Raw genomic sequence first — 24,474 nt, forward strand, 5'->3', positions numbered from 1 at the left:
GGGCAATTTGGGAAAACTATTTACTAAGACCTACAACTCACCATCAAATGTGATAGATACCAACAATGATAAAAATCCAAATCCTTGAAATAGGTTGTTGTTTTCATTCATGAACTCTTTCTTGATTCCCATTTTCTAAGTGGTTTACAAATGAGAGGATCATAAATATTGAGCTGGGAGGGACCATTGAGGTTATCATATACAACCCCTTCATTTTTGAATGAGGAATTGAGATCCAGAAAAAGTCACACAGTTCAAGGGACACATAGTAGATCATAGATTTGGAATTGGAAATCATCTTAGATGCCATTGAGTCCAACCTTCTGCTCCATTTTACTGTTGAAGAAACTGAGGCACAGAAAGTTAAGTGACTTGCTCAAGATCTCATAGATAATGTATCTAAGGGAAGATTTGACCCAGGTCTTCCTATAATGTTAGGTCCCAGGGACCTAATTTCCCTGTTAAATGAACAACTGTAGTAACTTGAAACTTTTAATCAATTCTCACTGGGAAGAACAATAAATAGAGGCTCCCCTTACTCCTCAACCCCAATATAGTCAAGATCACAATGGTCACACCCTCATTATTATCCCAGGAACCCTCCCTCAGATTGGGGGAGGGTACAGGATGTTTCTACCAGGTCCCAGTCAGTCAACTGGAGACCAACTGTGGTACCTGACCTTTGGCATTTGGAACTGGGAGGCTCTGCAGGTGGTGGCCAGGGCACTGTGTGGTGTGTGATGTGGGAGGTTTGATTTGGCCCTCAGCCCGAGGGTTCAACAACAACATCACAGCAGAGGCCAACAACAGCTGCCTCCACACAGGGACCTTGGGCCTCAGCTCAGCCTCCCCCACCTAGTACTGCTTTCTATTATAGCAATATTGGGGCAGAAATTATTCCATCCACAGGAAGGGTTTCATCATGGACTTCCCTGTCCTTCCTGTGCCTCTCCTCTGCCCCCCCCCACATACCCATATGTTCAAGGCCTTAAAGACCATCATGTCCAGTCTTTTCATTTTATAGACCTAAGAGATTAGACCTTAAGATATAGACCTTAAGGGATTAAGGGCCCAGAAAGAAGATAGACTTTTCCCAAGTCACACCATTTCCCAGTCAATTCAAAGAACTCAAACATATGGTATCATCTGTCAGAGGAAGACCAAAATCAGACTGAAAAATCTTTCCCCTATCTCAACCTCATCTCCCCCCAAGACAATAGGTCCTAATCAAGTAACATCTTCTTAAACCAATAGAAATCAATTTTGTATTTCCTGATGTTTGGAATCATAAGGAAGGGGCCTGGGAAGAGAGGCAAACCATTCTCTAGGTACCTTGGCTAAAGGAACAGAGAAGTGGAAGTACAGGATTCCAAACAAGAGTCAACACCCATACAGTCCCTTAAAATCTTTCAGAAGCTCAGATCTAGAAGGGATCTCTGAGGGAATCTGATCCAACTTGGACCTAAATGGAATTCTCCATGACAACATCTTCCATAAGTGGTCATCTAATTCCCACTTGTAGACCTCCTAGGCAACCTATTTCACTTTGGGGATAGTTCTCATTCTTAGAATGTTATCTCCCCTCTCTTGAGCTGAAATCAACCTCTTTGGAACTTCCTGCCCTTGGAGGTTAGCTCAGTCCAAGGGCCACTTCCATTAAGAAGGGACCACCTAAAAATTACTTTTATGTATTTCATATTTCTTTAAGTATATATAAAAATATCATTTGCCCCTAGAATATAAATTTCTTGAGGGGAACTGCTGTTTCCTCTTTTGTCTTTTCATCCCCAGAATTTAGCAAACAGTAGCAATGTTTTAGTAGCATCTAATTGATGCTTCATTGATGGATTGATTGACTCATGGTCAATTAATTAGAACAAATTCTCTTCTGCATAATAACTCCCATTTCTGTTTTTTTTTAATGTTTCCAAAGTGCTTTCCTCACCACCTCCTTGTGAGATAGGTATTTATATAAGTATGATTATTTCCATTTGGCAGATTAAAAAAAAAAGAAGCTCCAAGAAGGAAAATGATTTACCAACTGGTAGTCATACAACCAGAAAATGTTATAGTCTAACCTGGAATCCCGGTCTCCTGATTATAAATTCACATGCCAACTTCTTCTTCAAATATTTGCTATCCTGTCCGTATTTCAGGACTGAGTTGAGAGCTTTTGTTTTCTGGGAAATAGAAGGGGAGAGAGTCCCCAGGATCCAATGAGCTTTTTCCAATAGAGAGTTGAGGAAAAAAAGTTACCTAAAAGAAAACTTAATTGAAAAAGAACTCAAATTAAAATAACCTTTCAGATTAGAATTATCCAGGCTTCTCTCCTCACTATCGGCTCCTCATATCACACTTTCCCTCTTTAACTCTTACGAAGATTCCCTAGCTATCGGGGGTAGCTAGGTGGCACAGTGGATAAAGCACCCTGGCCCTGGAGTCAGTAGTACCTGGGTTCAACCATCTCTATGGCAGCTCTCAGTTCTAGAAGCAAAGATGACATCAAATGTCTTTCTTTTCTAAAATCATGCTGTGAGTCAATGGAAGAAGGAATTCTGAGCCAAAGTCCTTCCTGACTCTTGGTCTCCTAAATCTTCTACAGCTGACTGTGAGCAGATGGTAAGCCTCAGGCTAGAGTGAATGGTGATGGAGATGGAAGAGAGCTCCAGGGGATGGAAACAAAACAAGAGGAAGTTAATTCAATCAAGGTCCATCTCCTGGTCTCCAAGATGCATGAACTGAGGCTAAGATGCCTCAGAGAAAGAGGGAGCTACAGTTATCAAACTAGAGAAGAGGGGGAATGAACTGAATGAACATCCCCAACCCCAGGGTGCTCCTAGTCTGAAAGGTAGATATGGTCCCTAAAATGCATCAGGGTAACTAGATGGCACCATAGTGCACAGATCTTAGGTAAGGAGTTAGATTCATCTTTCTAAGTTCAAATCTGACCTCAGACACTAGCTGAGTGACCCTGGAAAAGTCACTTCACCCCATTTGCCTCAGTTTCTTCACCTATAAAATGAACAGAAGAGGACAACAGCAAACCAATTCCAGTATTTTTGCCAAGAAAACCCTAAATGGAGTCATAGAGATTCGAATACAACTGCAAACAACCAAATAACAAAATGTTCCTACCTTCTGATTTATGTATCATTTCAGTAATGATACCTAGCACATTACAGCATTTTACATTCTTCACAGAGCTGTCCCATCCATTCTCACTGAATCCTTTCAAAACTCTGTGAAGAAGGCAGTAATTATTCCCATTTTTCAGATGAGGAAACTGAGGCAAATGGGGTCCAGAGAAACCAGATGACCTGTCCAAAGTCACAATCCAACCTACTGATGCACCCTAAAGACCACCAGATTTTCCCATTTGTCATACAAGCCTTCCCTTTTTGTGTTATCTCTCTCTTTGAGAGCAACGACTATCCATTTTTCTATTTGCATTCTCTTAAGCACAGTGCTTAACACATAAGTATTTACTAAATCCTATTCATTCATTCATTCGTTTAGTCAATAATAGAGTGTTGACTTGCAGACTCTTCTTCCTATGTTTACCCTCCCCCATAACTCCCCACCATAAGTTTCCAGATGAATCTTAAATATTTTAGAACCCTAGGGTTCTAAGGTTCTGACTGGAGCTAGCCTAGCATCTTGTGCCCAGGGTAAGGGCAGAATGAAGAAGTGGCCTCTATTGTGATATGAGACCCCATGGAAAAAGCAAGTCTGGTCCTTCTGCGGTGTGCTCTCCCCTGGGTAATCTGGATCACCCTCCTTTTCTTTAGGCCTCAGTTTCCTTCTCTGTAAAATGTGAAGGTTGATCTCTAAGGTCCCTCCTTTATCTGATATTCTGTTCTAATTTCAATGTTAAATGTTTTGCTTGCTGATAGCATGGTCATCTCTTGCTACTCTTCCAAATTTCCTATTTCTTGGGGATTTTTGAATTCCATATTATTTGCATCTCTATTGTATATTCATCATGCATTATAGCAGGAATCTGTTCTTTTTTAATATTTTATTTTTCCAATTACATGTTATGAAATTTTAACATTCATCCACTTGCATATAAATGTTACACATTTTTCTACCACCCTCACTTCCCTTCCTGCTCCTGTCAAAGAGGAACAGTCTGGCAAAAGCTGTACGTGTGTGTGCAATTGTGTTTAACATATTTACATATTAGTCATTTTTTGTGTATGAGGAATTAGGATTAAGAGAAAAGAAAGAGAACCATAGGATAGGAGGAAAAAAACAAGTTTTCTAAAATTGAGACAAGTATACTCTTAACCCCAGCTGCCTTAAATAAATTTTTTAAAAAGTTCTTTAAAAAGTGAACATAGTATCCATTTGGATTCTGTGCAAATTTCTTATTCCTTTAAGAAAGTAGCTTGGCATTTTCTGGAGGGAGAGAGAGGAGGAGGAGAGAAGAAAGGAGAGGGGAGGAGAGGAGAGAAAGGGAGGGGAGAGGATGGGGGAGAAGAGGATTGGAAAAGAGAGGATGTGAGGGAGGAGAGAGAAGAGGAGAGGAGAGGAAGAGAGAAAGGAAAGGAGAGGAAGGGAGAGGTGAGGAGGGCAGAGGAGAGGGAGGGGAGGAGGAAGACAGAAGTGAGGAAAGCAGAGGAAGACAGAGGTGAGCAAGGCAGAGGAGAGAATGAGAGAGGAGAGAGGAAGGCAGAAGAGAGGAGAGGAGGAGAGGAGAAGAGGGCAAGGCAAAGGAGAGGGAAAGGAGGAGAGAGCAGGACCCTGGTAGTTCATGTAGGAGAAAGGCGAGACCCTGAAAGTCCGAGACAAACTGGATCAGAGGAGGAAGAGACAGCCTCTTTGGGCAGGTTTTCCAGTGCACGACTGCGAGGCCTGACTTTTGTGGAGGCTGACCAGAAGGGCCGAGTGGCCGCCCAAGGTCACACCTGGGCGGACGGGGCTGGGGCAGGGCCGCGGCCCCGGCCCGCAGGCGAGGCCGAGCTCCCGGGCCCCTGGGCATTCCGGGGCACGCCTCCCGCCGGCCCGCCGCATCCGACTGAGTTCTCTGGGGGGAGGCGGCGTTGCTGGGCCAGCTCCCGTCTCCACAATTCCCGCGGCCCCGGCCTTCTCCCGGCCCCTCGGCGGGCCCAGCCGGGGGCGGGGCGGGGCCGGGGGCGGGGCCGGGGGCGGGGGCGGCGGGGCGGGGCCGGCGGGGCCGGGGGCGGGGCCGGGGCCGGAGGGGCGGGGCCGGCCGCCCTTCATCCAGCTGCCTGACAGCCCTGTGGAGCCTGGGAGCAGAGCGGCCAGCGGCGGAGCGCCGAGCGGACCCGGCCCCGAGCCCCGGACCCCAGCCCCGGACCCCAGCCCCGGACCCCAGCCCCGGACCCCAGCCCCGAGCCTCCGAGCCCCCGAGCCCGGCTTCCAGCCCCGGCCCGTCCAGCCCGTGGGGCCCCGGGAGCCGCAGGTACACAGCAGGGCGCCCCCCGCTCGGGGCTTCCCGGCCCGGGGGGCTCTTGGAGCGGCGGCTTTGGGGGCGGATCGGGCCGGGTCTGGGGGGCGCGGACGGGGGAGCTCGGGGCGGTTCCTCGGCCGCCCCCCCTTGGCTCCACTCCTCCAACTTTCCACGCGTCCTGCCCCCCCCCCGGGACCCCCGGCCCGGCCCCTCGCCGGAGCCCCGGGCGCGCCTGCAGCCGGCGGGGCGGGGATCTGCGCCTGGTGAGCGCGTCGGGGGCCCCGCGTGGGCCTGGTGCGTGTGCCCGCGTGGGTGAGGGCGCCCGCGTGGCCGGGAGAAGCCCGCGGCTGTGGGCGGCCAAGGGCGGCCGGAGGCCCGGCCCGCCGGGGAGGGCGCGAGGCGGAGGGATACGTGGCCCCGGGCCTGAGCCGCGGGGTTTTGGGGCGCGGGCTGTGCTGGAGGCCGGGCCGCCCGGAGCGCGGCGGGGCCGCCCGGAGCGCGGGGCGCCCTCCCTCCCGGAGCGCGGGGCGCCCGCCCCACCGCGTGCAGAGCGAGCGCCGAGGCTCCGGCTCCGCGTGGGGGAGGGGCGGGGAGGGGGCCGGGGGCGGGGCCTGGATTTGCATGAGGCCGACCCACCTCCCCGTGTATTGGTCGCGAGGACTGCGTGCGTTTGTTTACACCTGGGGTCCCCGGGCGCCGGGCCTCCTCTGAGCGCAGCCCCCGCAGCCCCCCAGCGCTCGGCCTGGTCCTGGCCAGGGGGCTCCCATCAGGGTGCCGAAGAACCACCCCCCACCCTCAGAAGCAGATTTGGGATGGTGGGGGTAAGAGGTGGGGGAGATGAAGGCTTCTTCTTTTAACTGAAGATTTGGAACAGGATCCAAGCAGGGCGAGGGTCAAGGATCCATCCCCACGACTAGTGGAGTCTTCTTTGGGCCTAAAAGTCTCAGCTCTGTTTTCAAGAGGAGCGCTCCTGCACGCTGACTCCCCACCCCCAACCCAATACGCATATCCAGATAGCCATCCTCCCACTTCTGGGCCTAGGAAAAGGCTTAAGTGCTTTTTCCTAGATGCAACTCCCTGTCTGGTCCCCAAAACTTCCCAAACACAACAAGAATCTATTCCAGGATCTAGGCGATCAGAATCCAAGCCCTGAGTTTGCCCCAAAGGTTTATCACTCCAGCCCTGTTGATTGATATTTTTCCAAGTTTGGAACAGGATCCAAGCAGGGCAAGGGTCAAGTTATCCCTAACCGAGTCTAAAGGTGTAACGTGCTTCCTCAAGAACTACTCCTGCATGTTGACCCCTCCCTCCCAAACCCCAGTACCCCAATATCCACCCTTCCACCTCTGGGTCTAGGAAAAAACTTAGATGCTTTTCCCTAGATTCCTCTCCCTGTCTGTTCCCCAAAGCCTGTCAAACCCCACAGAAATCTACTCCAGGATCTAGGCAATCAAAATCGTGACTCCCACCTTTGCCTGGCTGATTGAGGTTTGTCCTCTGTTCTTGAATAAGACCATAACATCAGGGAGGTGATGTATGATAAGCACATGAATTGGATTTGAGTGAGGTTGTTGCTATGCTAAATCACCACCAGCCTCACTTTTTCCTCTAGAATCATCTGAATCCAGTGGCCAGATAAGAATCAGGACAACTGAGATGGCCCTGGATGTGAGACAATCAAGGTTAAGTGACTTGCTCAAGGTCACAAAGTTAATGTCAAGTGTCTGGGGCTGGATTTGAACTATCCTCCTGACTCCAAAGCCAGTGCTCTATCCACTGTACTACCCAGCTTCCTGTCTAGCCCTGTTATAGATACATAGAAGAGGGGCTTCCCTGACAGTCTAATGGAGCCAAGTACCCAGATTTCTCTACTTCTAGCCTCCAAGCAACCCCACCCTGGGTCCAAAAGAGTTCCCCCCCATCCCCAAATTTCCTATACCACTTCAGTTTGCTATCTCTAATGTATTTAAGAAGTAATGGTGGCAATACATGTTTTGGTGATATCATATTCCCTTGCTAGGCAGTGAAATTCAGCATTCTTACCCAAACTTTCTATCTCTAGTAGCCAACAAAGTGTTCTGTATACAGTAGGTGGTTAATAACCATTTGGTGAATGAATCAGTGGTGTCTTCCCACTCACCTTCCAGCTTTGAAATTCCTATGAAGTCTTCTATCTTTTCTCAGAGGTCCCCATTTACTTTCTTATATTCAATTAGGGTGGGAGTAACTTTGATGACTGAGAGTTGAGAAAAATTGATGCTTCACACATAGCAGACACTTAGTAAATTGTTCATTGAATATGATGATGAATTAATCATTGACTCTTGGAGCCCCCCCTGCATCCCTCCTCCATTTGCTCAGATTTGTATTTGTCTAAGAAGTATGGAAAACAGGAGAAGTAGATCCAGGCCCCCTCCCAGTCTGGGAGAGACAGAGGTCCAGATCCAGGTCCTAGTTTCAGGATTTCCCAAGCTAGGGAAGACAGAGGAGACAGAGCCAGGCCCTATCCACAAGGAGTTCTTCATTTGCTAAAGAGGTCAGCTCCACATACTGAATGGTACGGCAGGCAACAAGACAAAACCGTTTCTGATTGAGGAAAAATGTGTTCTGTTTTAGCTCAGGAAGAGGACTCAATATGAAGGTGAGCTGGGTTTGGCTGGGGGGAAACAAGAGGCGAAGACTTCCCAGAGGAGGTGACTTTGGAGGGAGGGATTGAAGGCTGGACAGAGTCTCTTAGCTTCCATACCAAGAATCCAGGTCAGGGACAGTGGGAGGTGAGGAGAAACACAGGAGACAGAAGGCAGAGGTGACAACCTTAGGGAAAGCTGGGATAAAACTGGAAATTACGTCAGTGTCAGCAGGTGTGAATCATTTGGGGAGCTCAAGGCTTCTCAGCTATTTTGAAAGATATACATTTTGGGGGTAGAAAATACAAGCATCGAGGGGGAAGAAAAGAGGCCAAACAGAAGGGACAGGAGCCACCGCCCCCAATGGCTCATACCTACATGGGAGCTTGCTAAGGTAGAAATAGCATTAGGTCTGATATCAGAGGATCATAAATCTAGAGGTGAAAGCACCTTCCAAGTGATCTACTTTACAGATGAGGAAACTGAGGCCTAGAGAGGAAGTTATTTGCTTTAGGGTCACACAGTGTCCTTGGCAGAACCAGGATTTGGACTCTAAATCCAGGATTTTTCTCAATGACCAATGTTACTTCTCCACATCCAGTCAAGAGATTTGAAAATGCAGGAAAGGAAAGAAGTAAAAAAATCATCCCAAAGGAGAATGACTTGAGTGAGGCTGGGCCTCACTGTGCCTTACTGGCATATGAAATCTGTATTTGGAGATAAAGAAGAATTGAAGGGGCTGAGGTGGAGCTGTAGGACCCTCTCCATAAAGAGATTTTGAAAACTGACTATAGAGGCCATAAGCATGCAACAGAGAAAATCCAGGTCTGGGAGGTGAAAAATGAGCTTTTCATCTTGACTTAGTTGCTGACTCACTGCATGACCTTGGCCAAGTCTCTTCCCTCTCTGAAATAAAAAGATTTGGATTATGGAATCCCTTAATCCCCTTCTAATTCTGACATTCTCTGGTTTATATTTTAAGGTCAAGTCTGCTTCTGACATTCCTATGTTCTGGGTAATAGGAGAGGAGTCAAGGCTAAGGAGCACCAAAAATCACAGAAGTTGGTAGACATCTTTGGTATGAACTAGTGAAACCCATTCTTAACGAGGAATTCCTTCCCCTGCATCCTTGATAAATGGTCGACCAGCTGCCAGCACAAGTTTAGGGAAAGACCAGGACCAGCTCTTTTTTCTCTCTGGCCTGGCTCCCCCAAAGCTCCTGGAATCCCTGAGAACTCTGGTTTCATGTTTCTGTCCTGCTGTTTGCGTATTAATGTCAGATGTTATGGTGATGACGATCACTATCAAGCCCCCTCCCCCTAATCTGGGAGGCATGACTCATTCGTTGTAGCCTAGGAAGCAGACAGAACGGGTTATTATCCCCATTTTAAGAGTAAAGAAGGGACTGGGATCAGAGGGGGAGCTGTTCATGTGACCTAGAACTGGAAAAGGCCAGAGAAGTCTTCTGGGTCTGCCCCTTCATTTTCTGGATAAGGGGACTGATGGATGCTCAGAGAGGCTAGGTCACTTTCCCAAAGTCAAGGTCATGTTGATAGAACAGAGCAGAGCTGGGATTCAAACTTTGGTCTTCATCTAGAAAATGAGGAGGGTGAACTGGATGACCTTTCCATCCTAGATCTATGATCCCATGGGCTTCTGACTCAACTCCTGGGTGATGTTTCCCCTGTGGCCATGCTGCGTCTTGAAGCCCATCCGAGCCCAGGCTGTAATTAGGTGGTTAATTAATGTTGATGGTGGGAATGCTGCTTAGATCTAAAAGGAACCTATGTGGGTCTATCCAGTTGCGGCTGTTTGTTTTTTTCTCTTTGAGCCTGGATCATTTGATAGCTTTCTGGCTCAGTCTCATCCTGGAAGGCCTCCTTCTTCCCCCCACCCCAGCCCAAGGCCTGCCCCCCCTCACAGGCCCCTTTGACCTCCTGCCTTTGTTCCCCCCCCCATCTGGGTCTATGAAGGGGACAAACCCTCCGGGGCACCCCTAACCCAAACCCTGGCTTTCTTCTCCGCCAGGCGTCCGGCTGTCCAAATATTTGGCCCACCTCCGGGGGATCCCAGGGTCAAGGGGGTGATTGCCTGAGAACTGGGCTCTCCCGAGGTCTGGGCGCCTGGGTCCCTGGCCAGGCATCCCCTCCCTGTAGAAGTTGGGGGGGGAATTGCAGGCATGTGATACCTCATTTCCCCATGGGGCCTAGGCAAAATAACTTCCCCTGTCCCTGTGGGGGTTCTCTGGAGCCCATGCTGGGAGCTCAGATTCTTTTATTTCGGGGGGGGGGGGAAGGAGGCCTTTGCTGTGCTGTGAGTTTGGACATTTTCATCCCCTCATCCAAGTCTCTTGAAGGTTTCCCTTAGGTCTGGAACAATTTCCCCAGCCAGAGCTGTGAGATCCGGGCTTTTGTGGAGTGAGGTATTTCAGTCAGTCCTTTCCCATCTGTAGAGCAAATCAACCATTTCTAAAAGGCCATCACATTCATTATCCCACTTGATCCTCAGCACGGCCTGGAAAGCAGGGCAGGCCAGGGATTACCTTCCCCTGGTTATGTAGGAGGCTCAGAGGACCCACAGGGAGGTAGGGAGAGAGCCCAGAGCAGAAGCCAGGCTGCTTGACTTCCTCTGGGTCTTCTGAACCAGTCTGCCTCTACAGTTGACTATCAAAGAGAGAAGAGAAAGGGCTTTCTGGTCTCCCTTGGGACTAGGCCCTAATAGCAGACAACTAGTTTTCCAATCAAAGTTTCCCTCAAACCTCCTACTGCCTTTAATCTGAGCAGATTTAAGGGAGAACTTCTGCCCAGGGAGGGAGAGGCATCAAGAGATCGGGAGAGCTTATCCTCAAAGCAGCCTCCCTACAGCCCTCTGGTCACCCCCTCACCTAGCTGGATTCTCCCCACAAGATCAAAGGATTTAGAATTGAAGAGACCTTTGAGATCATCTGGTCTAATCCACTCCTTTTATAGATGAGATAATTGAGGCCCAGATGGGGGAAGGGGCTCTCCCAGGGTCATACAACTAGCAAGTGGCAGAGCTGGGCTTCAAGCCAGGTCTACATTCTACTGGCTCCAAATCTCCCGCTCTTTCTGCTATGTCTTATCTGAACTTTATACCTTCCCTAGCCTATATGTGCTCATTTTGGAGGGAAGGAACATCAGGATCACTCCCCCTAAGAAGTGCTTCCTCTCCTTACTTACTTACTGGACTAGAAGGGGGAGATTTAATTTTGTGGTTCAAATGGAAAACCCAGATATCTAAAGGCCCCTTCCCTTAGTCTGGGCCATATCATTGCCTCTCCTGCCCTTCTGGGAAGAAGGGAGAGACAGCAAAGAAGTGAGCGGCCTTGTTGCTAACGACAAACAAGGTAAGGGTAGAATCCTCTGATCATGTTACTCTGTGCTCAAGAAGCTTCAATAATTCCCTGTTACCCACCCATGCCCCATGAGCTAGACCTGACCAGCTTCTCCAACATGCCATCCTCTACCTCAGTCTGGTGCTATTAGGAATGCCTACCTTCCCCTCCACTTATCCAAGGTCTTACTCAAAATCCATTTCCTACAGGAAACCTTCCTCAACAAGTAGCATAGTAAATTAGAAAGTTAGAGAACTGAGTTCCAATCCCACAAAGTTATATGAGGTTGGATAAGTCACTTCCCCTATGTGGACATGGTTCTTCATCTGTAAAATAAGGGGCTTAGACTCTCTGATCAGTAAACTCAAAAGCTATGGCCTATGACCCCCCCAATCCATGAGAATTGCTCCAACTTCAACCTATCACAAAACTTACTGTCTCCTAAAGCTTAGCCTGAATGGCCTAATGTTGTGAGCTCTTTTTTCATGTTCATCTTCACCTCTCCTTGCACATAGATCTACATAGAGGAAGTGAGCTAGGAATATTTGGTGTGGCTGATCCTGCCTCAGTTTCTTCTTCTGCAAAAGGAAGAGATTACATGCTATGACTCCTGAGGTCCTTTCTAACTGTAAATCTATGATCTGTGATGCTATTAAACTTGTCTTCTTCCTCTTGAAAATATCTGGGGCCTTCGTTCTCTCCTTTATTCCCTTTTTTATCTGCTGAATTCCTACCTGTCCTGTAAGACCCAATTCAAATGACCCTTCCTCCAGGAAGCCCTCCTCAATCCCCTAGCCAAGGGTAAGTCCCTTTTGTTCCTGCCTCTCTAATCCTCATGGAGAATAATCACAGGGTCAGAGACCTTGGGGCTTGGAAGAGACTTTGCAGGCCATCCAGTCCAACTACCTTATTTTCCATATGAGGAAACTGAGGCATGTGCACTGTCATAAATTATAGTTAAGGATTTATTTGTATTACCGCCCTCACAATGACATCTCACATTATATATAACATGTGAAGGTTTGTAAACTCTTCCTCACAACCACCCTATGAGGTGATCAATTATCATTATACCCATTTTATAGATAAGGAAGAATAACTAGTGCATAGATCTCCAGGCCTGGAGTCAGGATGACTCATCTTCATGAGTTCAAATCCAGCCTCAGATACTTAACCAGCTGTGTGATCCTGGGCACATCATTTGAATCCTGTTTCCCTCAGTTTCCTCATCTGTAAAATAAGCCAGAGAAGGAAATGGCTAACTTCTTCTGTATCTTTGTCTAGAAAACTGCAACTGGAAGTCACAAAGAATCAGACATGAATGAACTCAACAAATAAATGAGGAAACAGCTGGAAGAGGTGATATTACATTGCCATGGTCACAAATCTAGCAAAAGTTAGGGGAACTCAAGCCCAAGTTTTCTAACTCCAAAGGCCTTTCTCTTCACCCTACAGTCTTTCTTCCCTATTTGAAATTAACTCCATGAGAACAGGAACTATGTCTTATCTGAACTTTATACCTTCCCTGCCCCAGAGCCTAGTTCTCTGTCCACAACAGATGCTTAATACCTTGTTCATTGAATGAGGAGCAGAGTTTGGATGAGGAGAAGAGAGGGCAGAATAGAGGAGAGACCTAGGAGCAGACCTAGAGTCTGAGCAGACCTCTCTTTCCACCTCCCAATCCTGGCTTTAGCTTCCCCTCCTTCTTCTGGGTCTCCCATTCCCAGGACAGCTGTACTTCATATACTACTAAAAAAAGACCATATACAAAAAGACCTTGAGTAAGTTAAGGCCTCTCCCTCCCCAAACCTTGAGAAACCTTTCTCAGAGATGGGGCATCTTTATCTGTGGTAGTGGATTTGCTTCTTCCCTGACAAAGTAAAGTCTCCCTAGACCTTCACCCCACCAGGTGAGAGGCCTGTTGCACTCAAGGAAAAACTATCTAATGGTGCATCTTTCAGTTCAGGCCTAGAGAGCAGCCTCCAAATTTAGGTGTCTAACGTAAGAACAAGACTCGAGATAAATGTCTGAACTGGCAAGGAATCCCAGTCTCAGAAGAAAGTATCTAAAGAGAACAGATGTGTGAATAAACAGCAGCTTGAAGTCTTACCAAACATAGTCCGTTCTTATGTATCTACCTTAGTGGATTATCTATGAGTGACCCAGGCTGGCTTCTTCCTGGCCCCTAGCATGGACTGCTGTGATTCAGTAAGCTCAAAGCAGAAAAACTGGGCCTGTCTGCCCAGATGGCAATCTGTATGTAGCTACCATAGATCTCAAAAGGAAAAGACCTAAGGCACCATGTCGCCTTCAAGATATTTCACCTGCATAGGGGTGGCTAGGTGGCGTAGTGGATAAAGCACCGGCCTTGGAGTCAGGAGTACCTGGGTTCAAATCCGGTCTCAGACACTTCTTAATAATTACCTAGCTGTGTGGCCTTGGGCAAGCTACTTAACCCCATTTGCCTTGCAAAAACCTAAAAAAAAAAAAAAGAAAGATATTTCACCTGCAGTTTCCCTTAGCCTAGAGAGTCAACTTAATAAATGACTAATGACTAACTTTGAGGAAGTCTACTTCTTTGAATGTATTATTCCCTCAAATTATCAGTTGATATGTTGATCTATCAATAAAATCATCATCTATTTGCTTTATATACACCCTCCTCAGGATTAAACTTTTTTTTTTAAAGGAAAAGGCCTAATGTCATTGTAGCTGATGAGAAGTCTACTATGTTTCTTCTAAATAGGGGCAAACAGCTCAGCTTGATTGTGTGCCTCCACAAGACTTTGGGATGGATGAGATTTGGGGATAACTGGGTCTGGATTAGATTTCAACTCTACCATTTATTCATACCTGTGAGAACTTGAGAAAGTCCCTTCTGCTCTGGGATTCAATTTCCGGAATAAACTGTAAGCTCCTTGAGGACAGGAACTGTTTGCTTTTCACCTTTATTTGTATCCCCAGTGTTTAGCATGTTGTTCATTTGCATATAACCCTTTGTGACTCATTGGATCACAGTATACCAGGTCCTCCTGACTTGCAAACATCTTCTGACGTCTTAGCTTTTAGTACCTTCATATTGTCTGTGGGGTTTTCTTGGGAAAGATATTGGAGTGGTTTACCATTTTCTTCTTCAATGAATCACCTTTAGTCAGGGGCCTGGCACATATTAGCCACCTAATAAACACTAGTGATGGACTCAGACAAAAATATTTCGAAGGTCCATTCTAGCTCTGAATGTTATAAAGTTCTGCTGTAGGGCAACTTCTGAAGACAGGAATAAGGAAGCTTTGAATTCAAGAGAGAGACTTCATCCATGAGCTAGGCTTTGAAAAATAGGGAAGATTTGGAAGGGCAGACAAATGGAGGAAAGACAGGTGATAGGAAATAAGCCTGGTTTTTTGGGTTATGCTGAGGAGACATGTCTGAGCAGGAAAGGAGAGAAGGCTAAAAAGAGTTTTAGGATTGTAGAATCTCAGAGTTAGAAGGTCATCTAGCTTACTTTCCTATCCTATTTAGGGACCCTTGCTACATTATTCATTGATTCTGGATACAGACTGAGGCCTAATTATGGCAACAAACTGTTTAGTACTTGACACCCAAGGGCTATGGGTTAGTGGGGGCCAGCCACCAAACTGACCCTTGACCCCACTTTCTGTCTTACAATTATCATTGGTTAAAAGTGAATCAAGCAAGTGGACCTATGGATGACCCGGAGCACCCCATCCCCGCTGCTGGAAGGATTCCCCAGTGGGAAATGGAGCTAGCCTGGGAGGGCTGGCAGCAGATATTACTAGGGTGGATCTGGGTTTCTCTAGAACAGGATATTTACCCTTTTTGTGGGTCAGGGACTGTTTTTGGCAGTCTAGTGAAACCTATGGGTCCCTGTTCAGAATAATCTTTTGAATGCATAAAATAAAAACCCTAGGATTACAAAGAAACCAGCTATTCCGAAATATTTTTATTGAAATTTAAAAACAAGCTTAAAGACCTCAGGTTAAGAACCCCATGCTCTTGGAGAAGACCCAGGGGTTCAGCTCTCACTGCTGGTCCCTTTCTGATGGGACCAAACCAACAGGGGAAGGTCCTAGGGCTTAGAGAAGGCTAGGGCTTGCTTGCTGAAGGCTGTGCTTCTCTGTTCTCTGCCTGGGCTCTCAGCCATGTGAATGGATATGGCCCCTCCAGGGGATGCCCTGGAGACACAGAGGCTCACAGAGATAGACACACAAAACCAAACACCAAGGTATGTTTCCCCAGAACACTCACTGGCCTGTGTGACTCCTAGAGCCCTGCAGCCCCTCCCACCCTGGATGATGCAACCAGAGCTTGGGTGTGAGGATTTTCAGTGTGCTTAGCAATCTTTAATTAGCTAATCCATGCCCTCCCCAGCCCACCCAACCCCCACTCTCATCCCCCAGCCCTTCTGAGGTGGGTCTGACGCATTCTCACCTGCTCCCAGGCAGGCGAACTGGCAGAGAAGAGGAGGAAGGAGGGGAGAGGTAGGGACTCTGTCCACCAAGGTCCATTTGGGCCTGTTTTTTCCCTCTTTTCCACTCCCTGTTTTTACTAAGATCCTCCAGCCTAGGGCCCTCCCCATCCCACCTGTTCTTGATTTCCATCTCTGTCTGTCTCTTTCTATCACTCTCTCATTCTCCTCTGTCTCTCTGTCTCTGACTCACCTCTCTCTCTCCCTCTGTTTCTGTGTCTCTCATTCTTTGTTGTCTCTCTCCTCTTTCTTCTGTCTCTCTGTGTCTCTCTGACTATCTGTGTGTGTCTCTCTCTCCCTCCTTCCCCACCTCTCTCTCTCTCTCTCTCTCTCTCTCTCTCTCCCCCCACCTCCCCTGTCTATCATCCTGCACATTTGCTTCTGACTTTATCTCATCCTTGGGCAAAGCAAACAGGGGTGTGTAGTGAGTGTGTGTATATATGCATGTGAGTGCATGTGTCAGTTCCATTTCCCCTGCCCATTGATTTTCCCATCTACCATCTTCCACTGAAAATTTTTTTCCCAAAGGACATGCTCACCAACTTGATTCATAGAATTCTAGGGTAGGAAGGGACACCAGTGGTTATCTAGTCAATCCCCTTCCCCAATCCCCAAAAGTTCACATTTCTTTAACAGTTTTTCCATTTTCCTAACTACAATCTTATGAGAAGAACACTGGCTCTGGAGTCCAAAGACCTGGATTCAAATTCTGCCTCTGTTGATTTTCTGTATGCCTTTAACTACACCCTCATTGGTAAAATGGGCTAGCTGGCCTCTGAAGTTCCTTCCATTCCAGATCTGTGATAGCCATTAACATTCAGTTTTTGAAACTGAGCTTTAAAAGTTCACAAGCAAGTTGAAAGTTCAGACTTTGAAAGGGACTTCAGAAGCCAGCTAGTCCATCCCCCTTATTTTGTGCCCAGAGAGAGCAAGTTATTTGGACAAGATGTCATAGGTAGTAGGCAGCAGAGGTGAGATTTCTACTCAGGTTCTCTGATTTCAGAGCCATTGCTCTTTCCCCTAAACCACACTGGGAGGATTAACTTCAGATGACAGTCAGTCTAACCTTCCTAAGAAAGAGTCCTATTCCCAGGCAAGTAGTCATTCAGCTTTGACTTAGAAAAAAGAGCTCCCCCTTTGACAAAATACAGCATTCTTTTTCAGTAAAAACAGAGTGTTTAAGAGTATAAGAATATATGGAATTTTCTTTATAATAATGGGCAGGATCTATCTAAAACCATCAACAAACATATGTAATGGAGATAAACTAAGAGCATTTCCAATAAGATCAGGGGTGAAACCAGGATGCCCATTATTACCACTATTATTCAATATAATGTTAGAAATGTTAACTTTAGCAAGAAGAGAAGAAAAATTGAAGGAATTAGAATTGGCAGTGAGGAAGCAAAACTTTCATTCTTTGCAGATGATATGATGATAGACTTAGAGAGCCCTAGAAAATCAACTAAAAAATTACTTGAAACTATTAAAAACTTTAGCAAAGTAGCAGAATATAAGATAGAGTAAATATTATAGTAAATAAATAGAAAAAAAAAAAACAAGGTAGAGTGCTGGGCCTGGAGTCAGGACGGGTTTTCTTCCTGAGCTCAAATCCAACCTCAGATATTTCCTAGCTGTGTGACCCTGGTCAAGTCACTTTTAGCCTATTTGCCTCAGTTTCCTCATCTGTAAAATGAGCCAGAGAGGGAAATGGCAAATCACTCCAATGTCTTTGCCAGGAAAATCCCAAATGGGGTCATAAAGAGTCAGACATGACTGAACCAACTAAACAAGAACAACTTCCTGTGGCAACCCTTCTGGATAGCTCTCATTATTAGGAGGTTTCCCCCAATATTCAAGTGAAATCTCCCTTTCTTTACCTTTCACCCCTTCTCCCTCCCCTGCCCCACCCCAACACCCTGGTTCTGCCCTCTGGAGCCAAACAGAAGTGGCTGGATCCCCCATCCTCATGCCAACCCTTTAAATACCTAGAAGACACAAATCCCCTCCCCACCCCCACCCCCATGTCTTCTCTTCCAATCTAAACATCCACATTCCCCTGTCAAAAACCAAGTTAAGAACCTAGGGTCCATGAACTTGATTTTAAAAATATTTTGACAGCTGAATTGTAATAGAATTGGTTTCCTTTGTAATCTACTTATTTTATTTTATGCATTGAAAAACATTCCTCTGAGAAGGGGCCCATAGGCTTCCCTAGTCCACCCAAAGAGTCTGAGATACAAAAAAATGGGAAGGATCTCAGATTTATAAAAGTGCTTTGAGTTCCCTCCTGATGGAGGAAGTCTCCTTTCTTGAGCTCTGCCTACCCACCATACCACCCCCCCCAGCTAGGAACAATCTTCTCCCTTTACATAGTGTTTTATTTACATTGTAGTTGGAGACAGCCTGTGGTATCAGCACACATCATCAGGAAGACCTGGAATCAAATCTTAACACTAGCTGTGTGACTTTACGAAAGTCATCTGCTTTCTCTGAGATTTTATTTTCTCATCTGTAAAAACAAGGAGTCTCTAAGTTCCTTTTCAGCTTTAAATCTATGGTCCTGGGACTTCTTCCAGTTTGTCAATGGCCCCTCAGAAATGTGGGAGCTCACTGGGGCCTCTTCTGTCCATCTTCAGACTTGACCTCCTTTAAACCATCCTCAGAGAAAGAAGAGAATCCTTCCCCCTCCCCATCTTAATTGAGAATAAAAAAAACCCTAAGGGTTGGGGTTCTGAATGAGGTTGACTCTCCATTTCTCCTAAAATGAAGAGAAAGATCAACCTGGACCTGGGGGCAGAGCTGATGAAATAAGGACACATTGGTCAAGTGCTTTGAAATTATAAAAATCATACTTTTAGATCTTGAAGAGACATTTCTTTAACCCTTTTGCACCAGGGTGAAGTGTGGCCTGGAGAGGCCTCAGAAGGCTTGTCTAAAGGCAAACAGAATGAGGATTTGAAGCTAAGTCTTCTGATTTAAAGCCTAAGACTATGCTCAGTGCAGGCCTCTCAGAAGGTTAAGTAGAATCAGATATGAGGTGCTTTGTCAAGAATGGGAAGGATCCCCTGGTTTTCATAAGGGGATGTGCTTGGGCCTAATGTGGGGAGGGAAGAGAGTCAGAAAGAGGGAGAGGAGAAAAGAGAGTGAAGAAAGGAGAGCAAGAGGAGAGGAGATGGAAGAATGAAGAGGAGAGGAAAGGAGGAGAGGGGGAGAGACGATGGAAGAAAGAAGAGGAGAGAAAAGAGTTGAGGAGATGGAAGAAAAAAAGAAGAGAGAGGAGAGGATAGGAAAGAGCACCAGAATTGGAAGAAGAAGCTGAAGGTCAAGGGTAATTGTGAGGATTCTTGTGGGTTTGATGCAAGTGAATAGTGGGGGGGGGGGGGGTCTTGGTAGAGGTTCATTTGGTGGTGATAAATGGTAGAGGTTCTTGGACTTGGTTTGGGAGGGCTGGAGTCACCCAGTTTCCAGCCCTACTAGGCAAAGAATGTGAGTTTGAGGAGCTGGTGCTTCAGAAGTCTCCCCCCTTCTCCGGGCTCTGGCCCCACTGCTGACCCCACAACACAGTCAGGAGCCCACAATGAATGTACTAAGGCTAGGTATTAAGGCAGAGAAGTAGCAGCTTTGTTTGGAGCCCAGATCAACCCAGGGACCTGCCCCAGCCTGCCCAGGCCTGGGCTTCCAAGGGCTCAGGAGCTCTGGTGGGACCTGGATTCCTCTCTCAGAAACCCAGGGAATGCCAGGAGCTCAGGAACTCCTTAGCCAAGGGAGCACTTCAGAGAATCTAGGCTGTGGACAGAGCCCTGATCTGACCTGCCATTTAATAGCTCCCTCAGAGGAAGAGGCCTAGGCCCTGCCTTCAGGTAGTCTCTCAGTCTGGGGTGGGGAGGGTGGGATGGGGATGGAATAGTTCTTCAATCAAACTTCCAGTTTAAGGGTGAATTAAACTTCCTGCCCTCCCAGGTCTAGTTTGGGAAGGGGCCAGATAACTGCACTCACCTAGCGGGTGATTCTGAGAATGTTACATAGTAATATTCAAAGAAATTCTGATAAACCCAAGCCTAACAAGGTCTAAGTTGATAAGAATTGGGAGATAAAGTTTGGTAGGTTTATTTAAGAAAGACTTTTTGGGAAGGAGGTGGATTCATTGCAGATTCTGAAGGGAACCGAGGATATGGATTCTGGAGGCATCTTCCAAGTAGGGGAGTGATCTATAGAAAAGTAAAGAAGTAAGGCCTTCTCTTTACTCAAATGTTCCCCAGTGTGGGTCCCAAGAGCCCTTACCAGCTTCTGAGCTGAGCCTTCTGTGGCAGAATCGATGGTACCCACCAATAAAACTGCCCTGAGTCTGAGGACTAGGAGGACATCCAGGAAGTGAGAGAGGAAGAGGCAGTCAAAGCCTATCTACTCTCCTCATTGTCCCAGGGGATTTGTAATGGGGAGCCTTGCAGCCCCTGCTGCTCCCCTACCCCAGAAGGCTGGACAGGGAAAAAGTCAGGCACCTGGGGAGAGGAAGAATGTACTCTGTGGGGGGAAGGGGATGGGATGGGACAGACCTATCTATTGTTTTAGGCTCAGCTTGAACCTAGGCAGAGCAAATGGTCTCTGAGTTGACCCCAAGACTTGTGTGCCTAACTGGGAAGCCTAGCACTCTTTCCCCTACATCATATTGCCTACTTTTAAGAGATAGTGAGCAGCATGGACTTGAAATTGGGAAGACTTGGTTTCCAAATCTCAATTCTACTATCTATAAGGTATGTGACTTTGACCTCTCTGGGTCTGTTTTCCCATTTGTAGCATGAGGAGAGTATGTTATAAACCTTAGATCACTATAAAAGTGGAAGCTATTATTTTCATTTGGGGCTGGGGTCCATGTGTTCTAGAACCCCAATATTCAAAAATGTTACACTCTAGGAGATTCTCAAAGAGAGGCAATGGGAGTATTCATTGAGGAATAATAAGGGTCACTAGAATCCAGGATCCTTGCCTTGTGATGCCAAGGGAAGCTCAAAGGGCCATCGAGGCTGCATCCTAGCCTGGGGACATTGGCAGAGCTCATAGCACCTGGCACTGCTTGCCCCCTGGGTGACAGCCCATGGCCCTGGTCTCTCTTTGGACAGGGCTCCCTTCCTCTAGGGGCCGAGCCAGTCCAGGATGTCCTGCTAGAGTGGGCCTCCTGGCTTGACATTGCCTGGAAGAGTGGGGAGGGGGTGGGCACCTTGCCCAGGCACCTTCTGGGCATGGTCTGGGTGGAGCTCCCTGAGGGGCCCCAGGCTGGCAAGGGAAAAGGTATAGAGAGTTGTCCAGGCAATGGAGGCCAAGGGAAGGCAGCTGTCCTTCCTCTGTTCCAGGAGGCCAGGAAAGCCTGGCACTAGTGGTCAGGGAAGATGGGCATGTTGTCCCTGGGACCCTCAGGAGAGGATGAATTTGGGGGAGAGACTCTCAGAGCTTCTGTTTTGGAGTCTGAAGAGTAAAATAAGGAGTAGAGACAGCACTGGACATAAGTTCTAGCCAGGGTAGGTAGAGGTGTCTCATTGCCATACTGGGTGAGATGAAGACAAATGTGTTCCTCTCAGAAAGAATATGAAAATATTAGCATCATAGGATTTATAAATGGAAGGGCCTTAGATATCAAGTCCAGTGTCCCCATTTGGCAGTAGGGAAACCAAGACCCAGAGAGGTCAAAGTCATACAGTTCTAAGGAAGAGAAAATAGAAGGGGGGGATCTGGTGGGGAACTCACCCTGTGGTGACCTATAGGATTTAATGAACCTCATCAGAACTCAGATTTGGCCAGGACTCTTTAGGGCCCACAGAGCCCTCTATTTTAGGCCATCATTCATCCCCCATGAGATCAGGAAAGGAAGCAGACATCCATGCTCTCTGTCACCCTTTTCCCCCAAGGTAGAGACCTCCCCTTCACAGAGGGAGCAGAGAAGCCCGGGGGGGGATGGGGCTGGACGCTCGGCTGGACCAAGCTGCCAGCCCTTGCTCCTGCCAGCCCAGGACAGTTTCCCAGAGCCCAGCTCCTGCTGCACAGAGGGCCCATTGTTCTTCCTGCCAGTACAGCCCGGCTCCGGGTGCCCTCCCCAACAGCTTGCCGGGCCTTTCCTGGCGGGACCTCATTCTCTCCTGGTCATCCTCACCTCCCACTCCCCCCACCCCAGACCCAAAGTCTTGTCTAGTCTTCAACTGATGCCGAAGCTGCCTCATGCCAACCCCTAGGCAGAAGCATCATCTTAGATAGATTCTTCTTAGATCCATCAATCAATCAGTTGATCCAGCAAACATTTATTAAGCCCCTACTATAAACCACTTATTTCTCTGGAACCCTTCACTCTTCTAGGAAGAGTCTACTGAGGGTGTGGTTAATCCAGGAAGATCTTCCCTTTCCCCAGGTGACTGTAATTTGGGCCCCATGCTCCCAGGGTTCCCAATAATTTTACTTCCAGTACCCTCTCAAGATAAAGGAATTTCCCTCCTCAAATTGCAGAATCACAGAATCTCAAAACAGGAAGGAACTTCCAAGGGCATCTCATCCAAGGTGTATCTTTGACATCTCAAACTCCCAGTGACAGGGAGCCTTCTGCCTCCCTGAATAGCTCACTCCACTATGGGACACCGTTGAACAAAAGGAAATTTCTCCCGATATCTGGTAGAGATCACTAATCTGGCACCTTCCATCCATCATTTCTAGTTCTGCTTCCAAGAGACACCAGTCTAATTCTTGCCCCTGGGGCAAGAAGAATAGTCACAGGGTCAGACACACAGTAGATGTCTGTAAATGAATGATAGGCAAATGAAGGGAGTGTAGTCATAGTCAAGGCTTTGGCTGGGGACCTCTCCTGGAGCAGGGACTGCTCTTTCAGATGGTGTCAAATAGTGACTGGGGGGAATTAGGGGTACTGGTATTGGGAAAAATGGGAAAGAAGGCTATTCACTGGAGTTAGACCTCACCCTGTGATCATTCCTAGGACAAAGAGATGGGCATTTCTGCTCCCCTTCCAGCCTTCAAGGGGGGTAGGTGGTTAGACAAGGGGACTGTGGTTACCAAAGGGAGACTTAACAAGGCTAGTTGTGATTTAGCTTCAAGAACACCATATTCAGGGTCAGGAGTCTTGGCTGGAATACTGGTGTTGTCAGTTTTACTGCCCATTTGACTTTGGGCAAGTCATTTCTTGTCCCGGGACACCAGTTCTCTCTGCAAAAGAAAGGATTTGGGTCACATGACCCTTTGCAAGTCCCTTGCAGCTTGCAATTAGGGATCGTTTCATTCTTTGGATTTGTATCACCAGTGTTTCATCCTGGCAAATAATAGTTGCTTCCTTCATGTTTATTGAATTGAATTGAGTTGATGGTCCTTGGTATCCTCTAATAATGATACGCCCACTTTCCCTTTAGAGATTTTATCTGTCTTGAAGGCACGTGACCAGGACTAAAGTTTCTTATTCCCCTGCTGCCCACGTCTGTGCCCAACTCAGCCATGAACCCCCCAGAGGTGCCCGCACAAACAGAGATGGTGGAGCTAGTGCCCAATGGGAAACATGTGGAAGGACTATGCCCTGTGGCTTTGCCTTCTGTAGGAGTTGAAAGGTAAGTCTGTCTGTCATGAAGGGGATGGTGGAGAGATGGGCAGGGAATAAGGAAGAGATACCCAACAGGCATGCCCTACCCAGCTGCACTGGGGGTTTTCTGTTTGATTCAGAGGGGGAATGAATGGGGATACTGTTCCTCCTTATGTCCACAGGTGTGAGGGTGGAAGACCCAGCCGTGGGGAAGCAGAGGGATTCCTGCCCCAAAATGCCAGCAAAGAGACACACTTCACAGATGTGAGCCCGGGATGGGGTGGATTGGAAATGAGAGAATTTGGAACTGGGGTGGAGGCTCTGGGGGATTTTGGCTTAAGGATGGGGGGATGGGAAATAGAGTAGGGCCTAGCTCCAGGGATGGGAGACCAGGGAAGTCATAGATGGAAGGGGGCAGGGGTCATGACAGGCTTATGGAGAATAGATTCTGACAGGGGCAGGATTGTAGCCAGATAGGTAGATATGGGCCCACAGAAGGAATTAGGAATCCCAAATAGGGAGGAATTAGGATCCCAAATAGCAGAGGGATGGGGGCTGAGAATGGGATCATGGATGAGAGATCTGGGAGAGATGGTGGAGTTCAGGGAAAGCAAAGGTTTGAGAAAATGATCTCAGGATTTTAGATGGGAGAAGAAATGGAGAATGGGACTTTGATTCAGGAGTTGTTGCCTAGCTTGGGATGCAGGAAGAATTCCTAATATCCCCTCCTCTACCCTCACCTGTTTCTGCAGTTTGAAGGGAAGACTTCATTTGGGATGTCTGTGTTTAACCTGAGCAATGCCATCATGGGCAGTGGCATCCTTGGGCTGGCATATGCCATGGCCAACACTGGCATCCTGCTTTTCCTGTAAGTGTCCCCCTGTTTTCTATACTGTTCCCCCAACTGATCCCTTGCCTCAGCTCTCAGATTCTACAGGCCTCTCTGCTGCTGGAACCTGGCCTGGCCTGGCCTGGCCTGGTCTGACCCTAGTTTCTGGGACCCCTGACTGGAGCAGGGCCTGGGCA

General features: G+C 47.5%; 1 protein-coding gene across 2 annotated transcripts in view; it reads left to right on the forward strand.

Moving 5' to 3' along the window:
• Positions 1-5,351: 5,351 nt before the first annotated feature.
• Positions 5,352-24,474, forward strand: part of SLC38A3 (solute carrier family 38 member 3) — a 34,552-nt gene continuing 15,429 nt past the window's right edge. The window contains exons 1-4 of one of the 2 annotated variants that reach the window (XM_074198002.1): positions 5,352-5,428; positions 23,287-23,476; positions 23,631-23,712; positions 24,201-24,316. In XM_074198002.1, coding sequence (XP_074054103.1) covers positions 23,367-23,476; positions 23,631-23,712; positions 24,201-24,316 — 308 coding nt within the window. In that variant the 5' untranslated portion in view covers positions 5,352-5,428; positions 23,287-23,366. Of the gene's footprint in view, positions 5,429-22,081; positions 22,539-23,286; positions 23,477-23,630; positions 23,713-24,200; positions 24,317-24,474 lie in introns of those variants that run through there. The other variant, XM_074198003.1, reaches the window with a different exon arrangement.

This window comes from Macrotis lagotis, chromosome 8 (assembly GCF_037893015.1).
Source record: "Macrotis lagotis isolate mMagLag1 chromosome 8, bilby.v1.9.chrom.fasta, whole genome shotgun sequence".
In the NCBI taxonomy this organism is placed as follows: domain Eukaryota; kingdom Metazoa; phylum Chordata; class Mammalia; order Peramelemorphia; family Peramelidae; genus Macrotis; species Macrotis lagotis.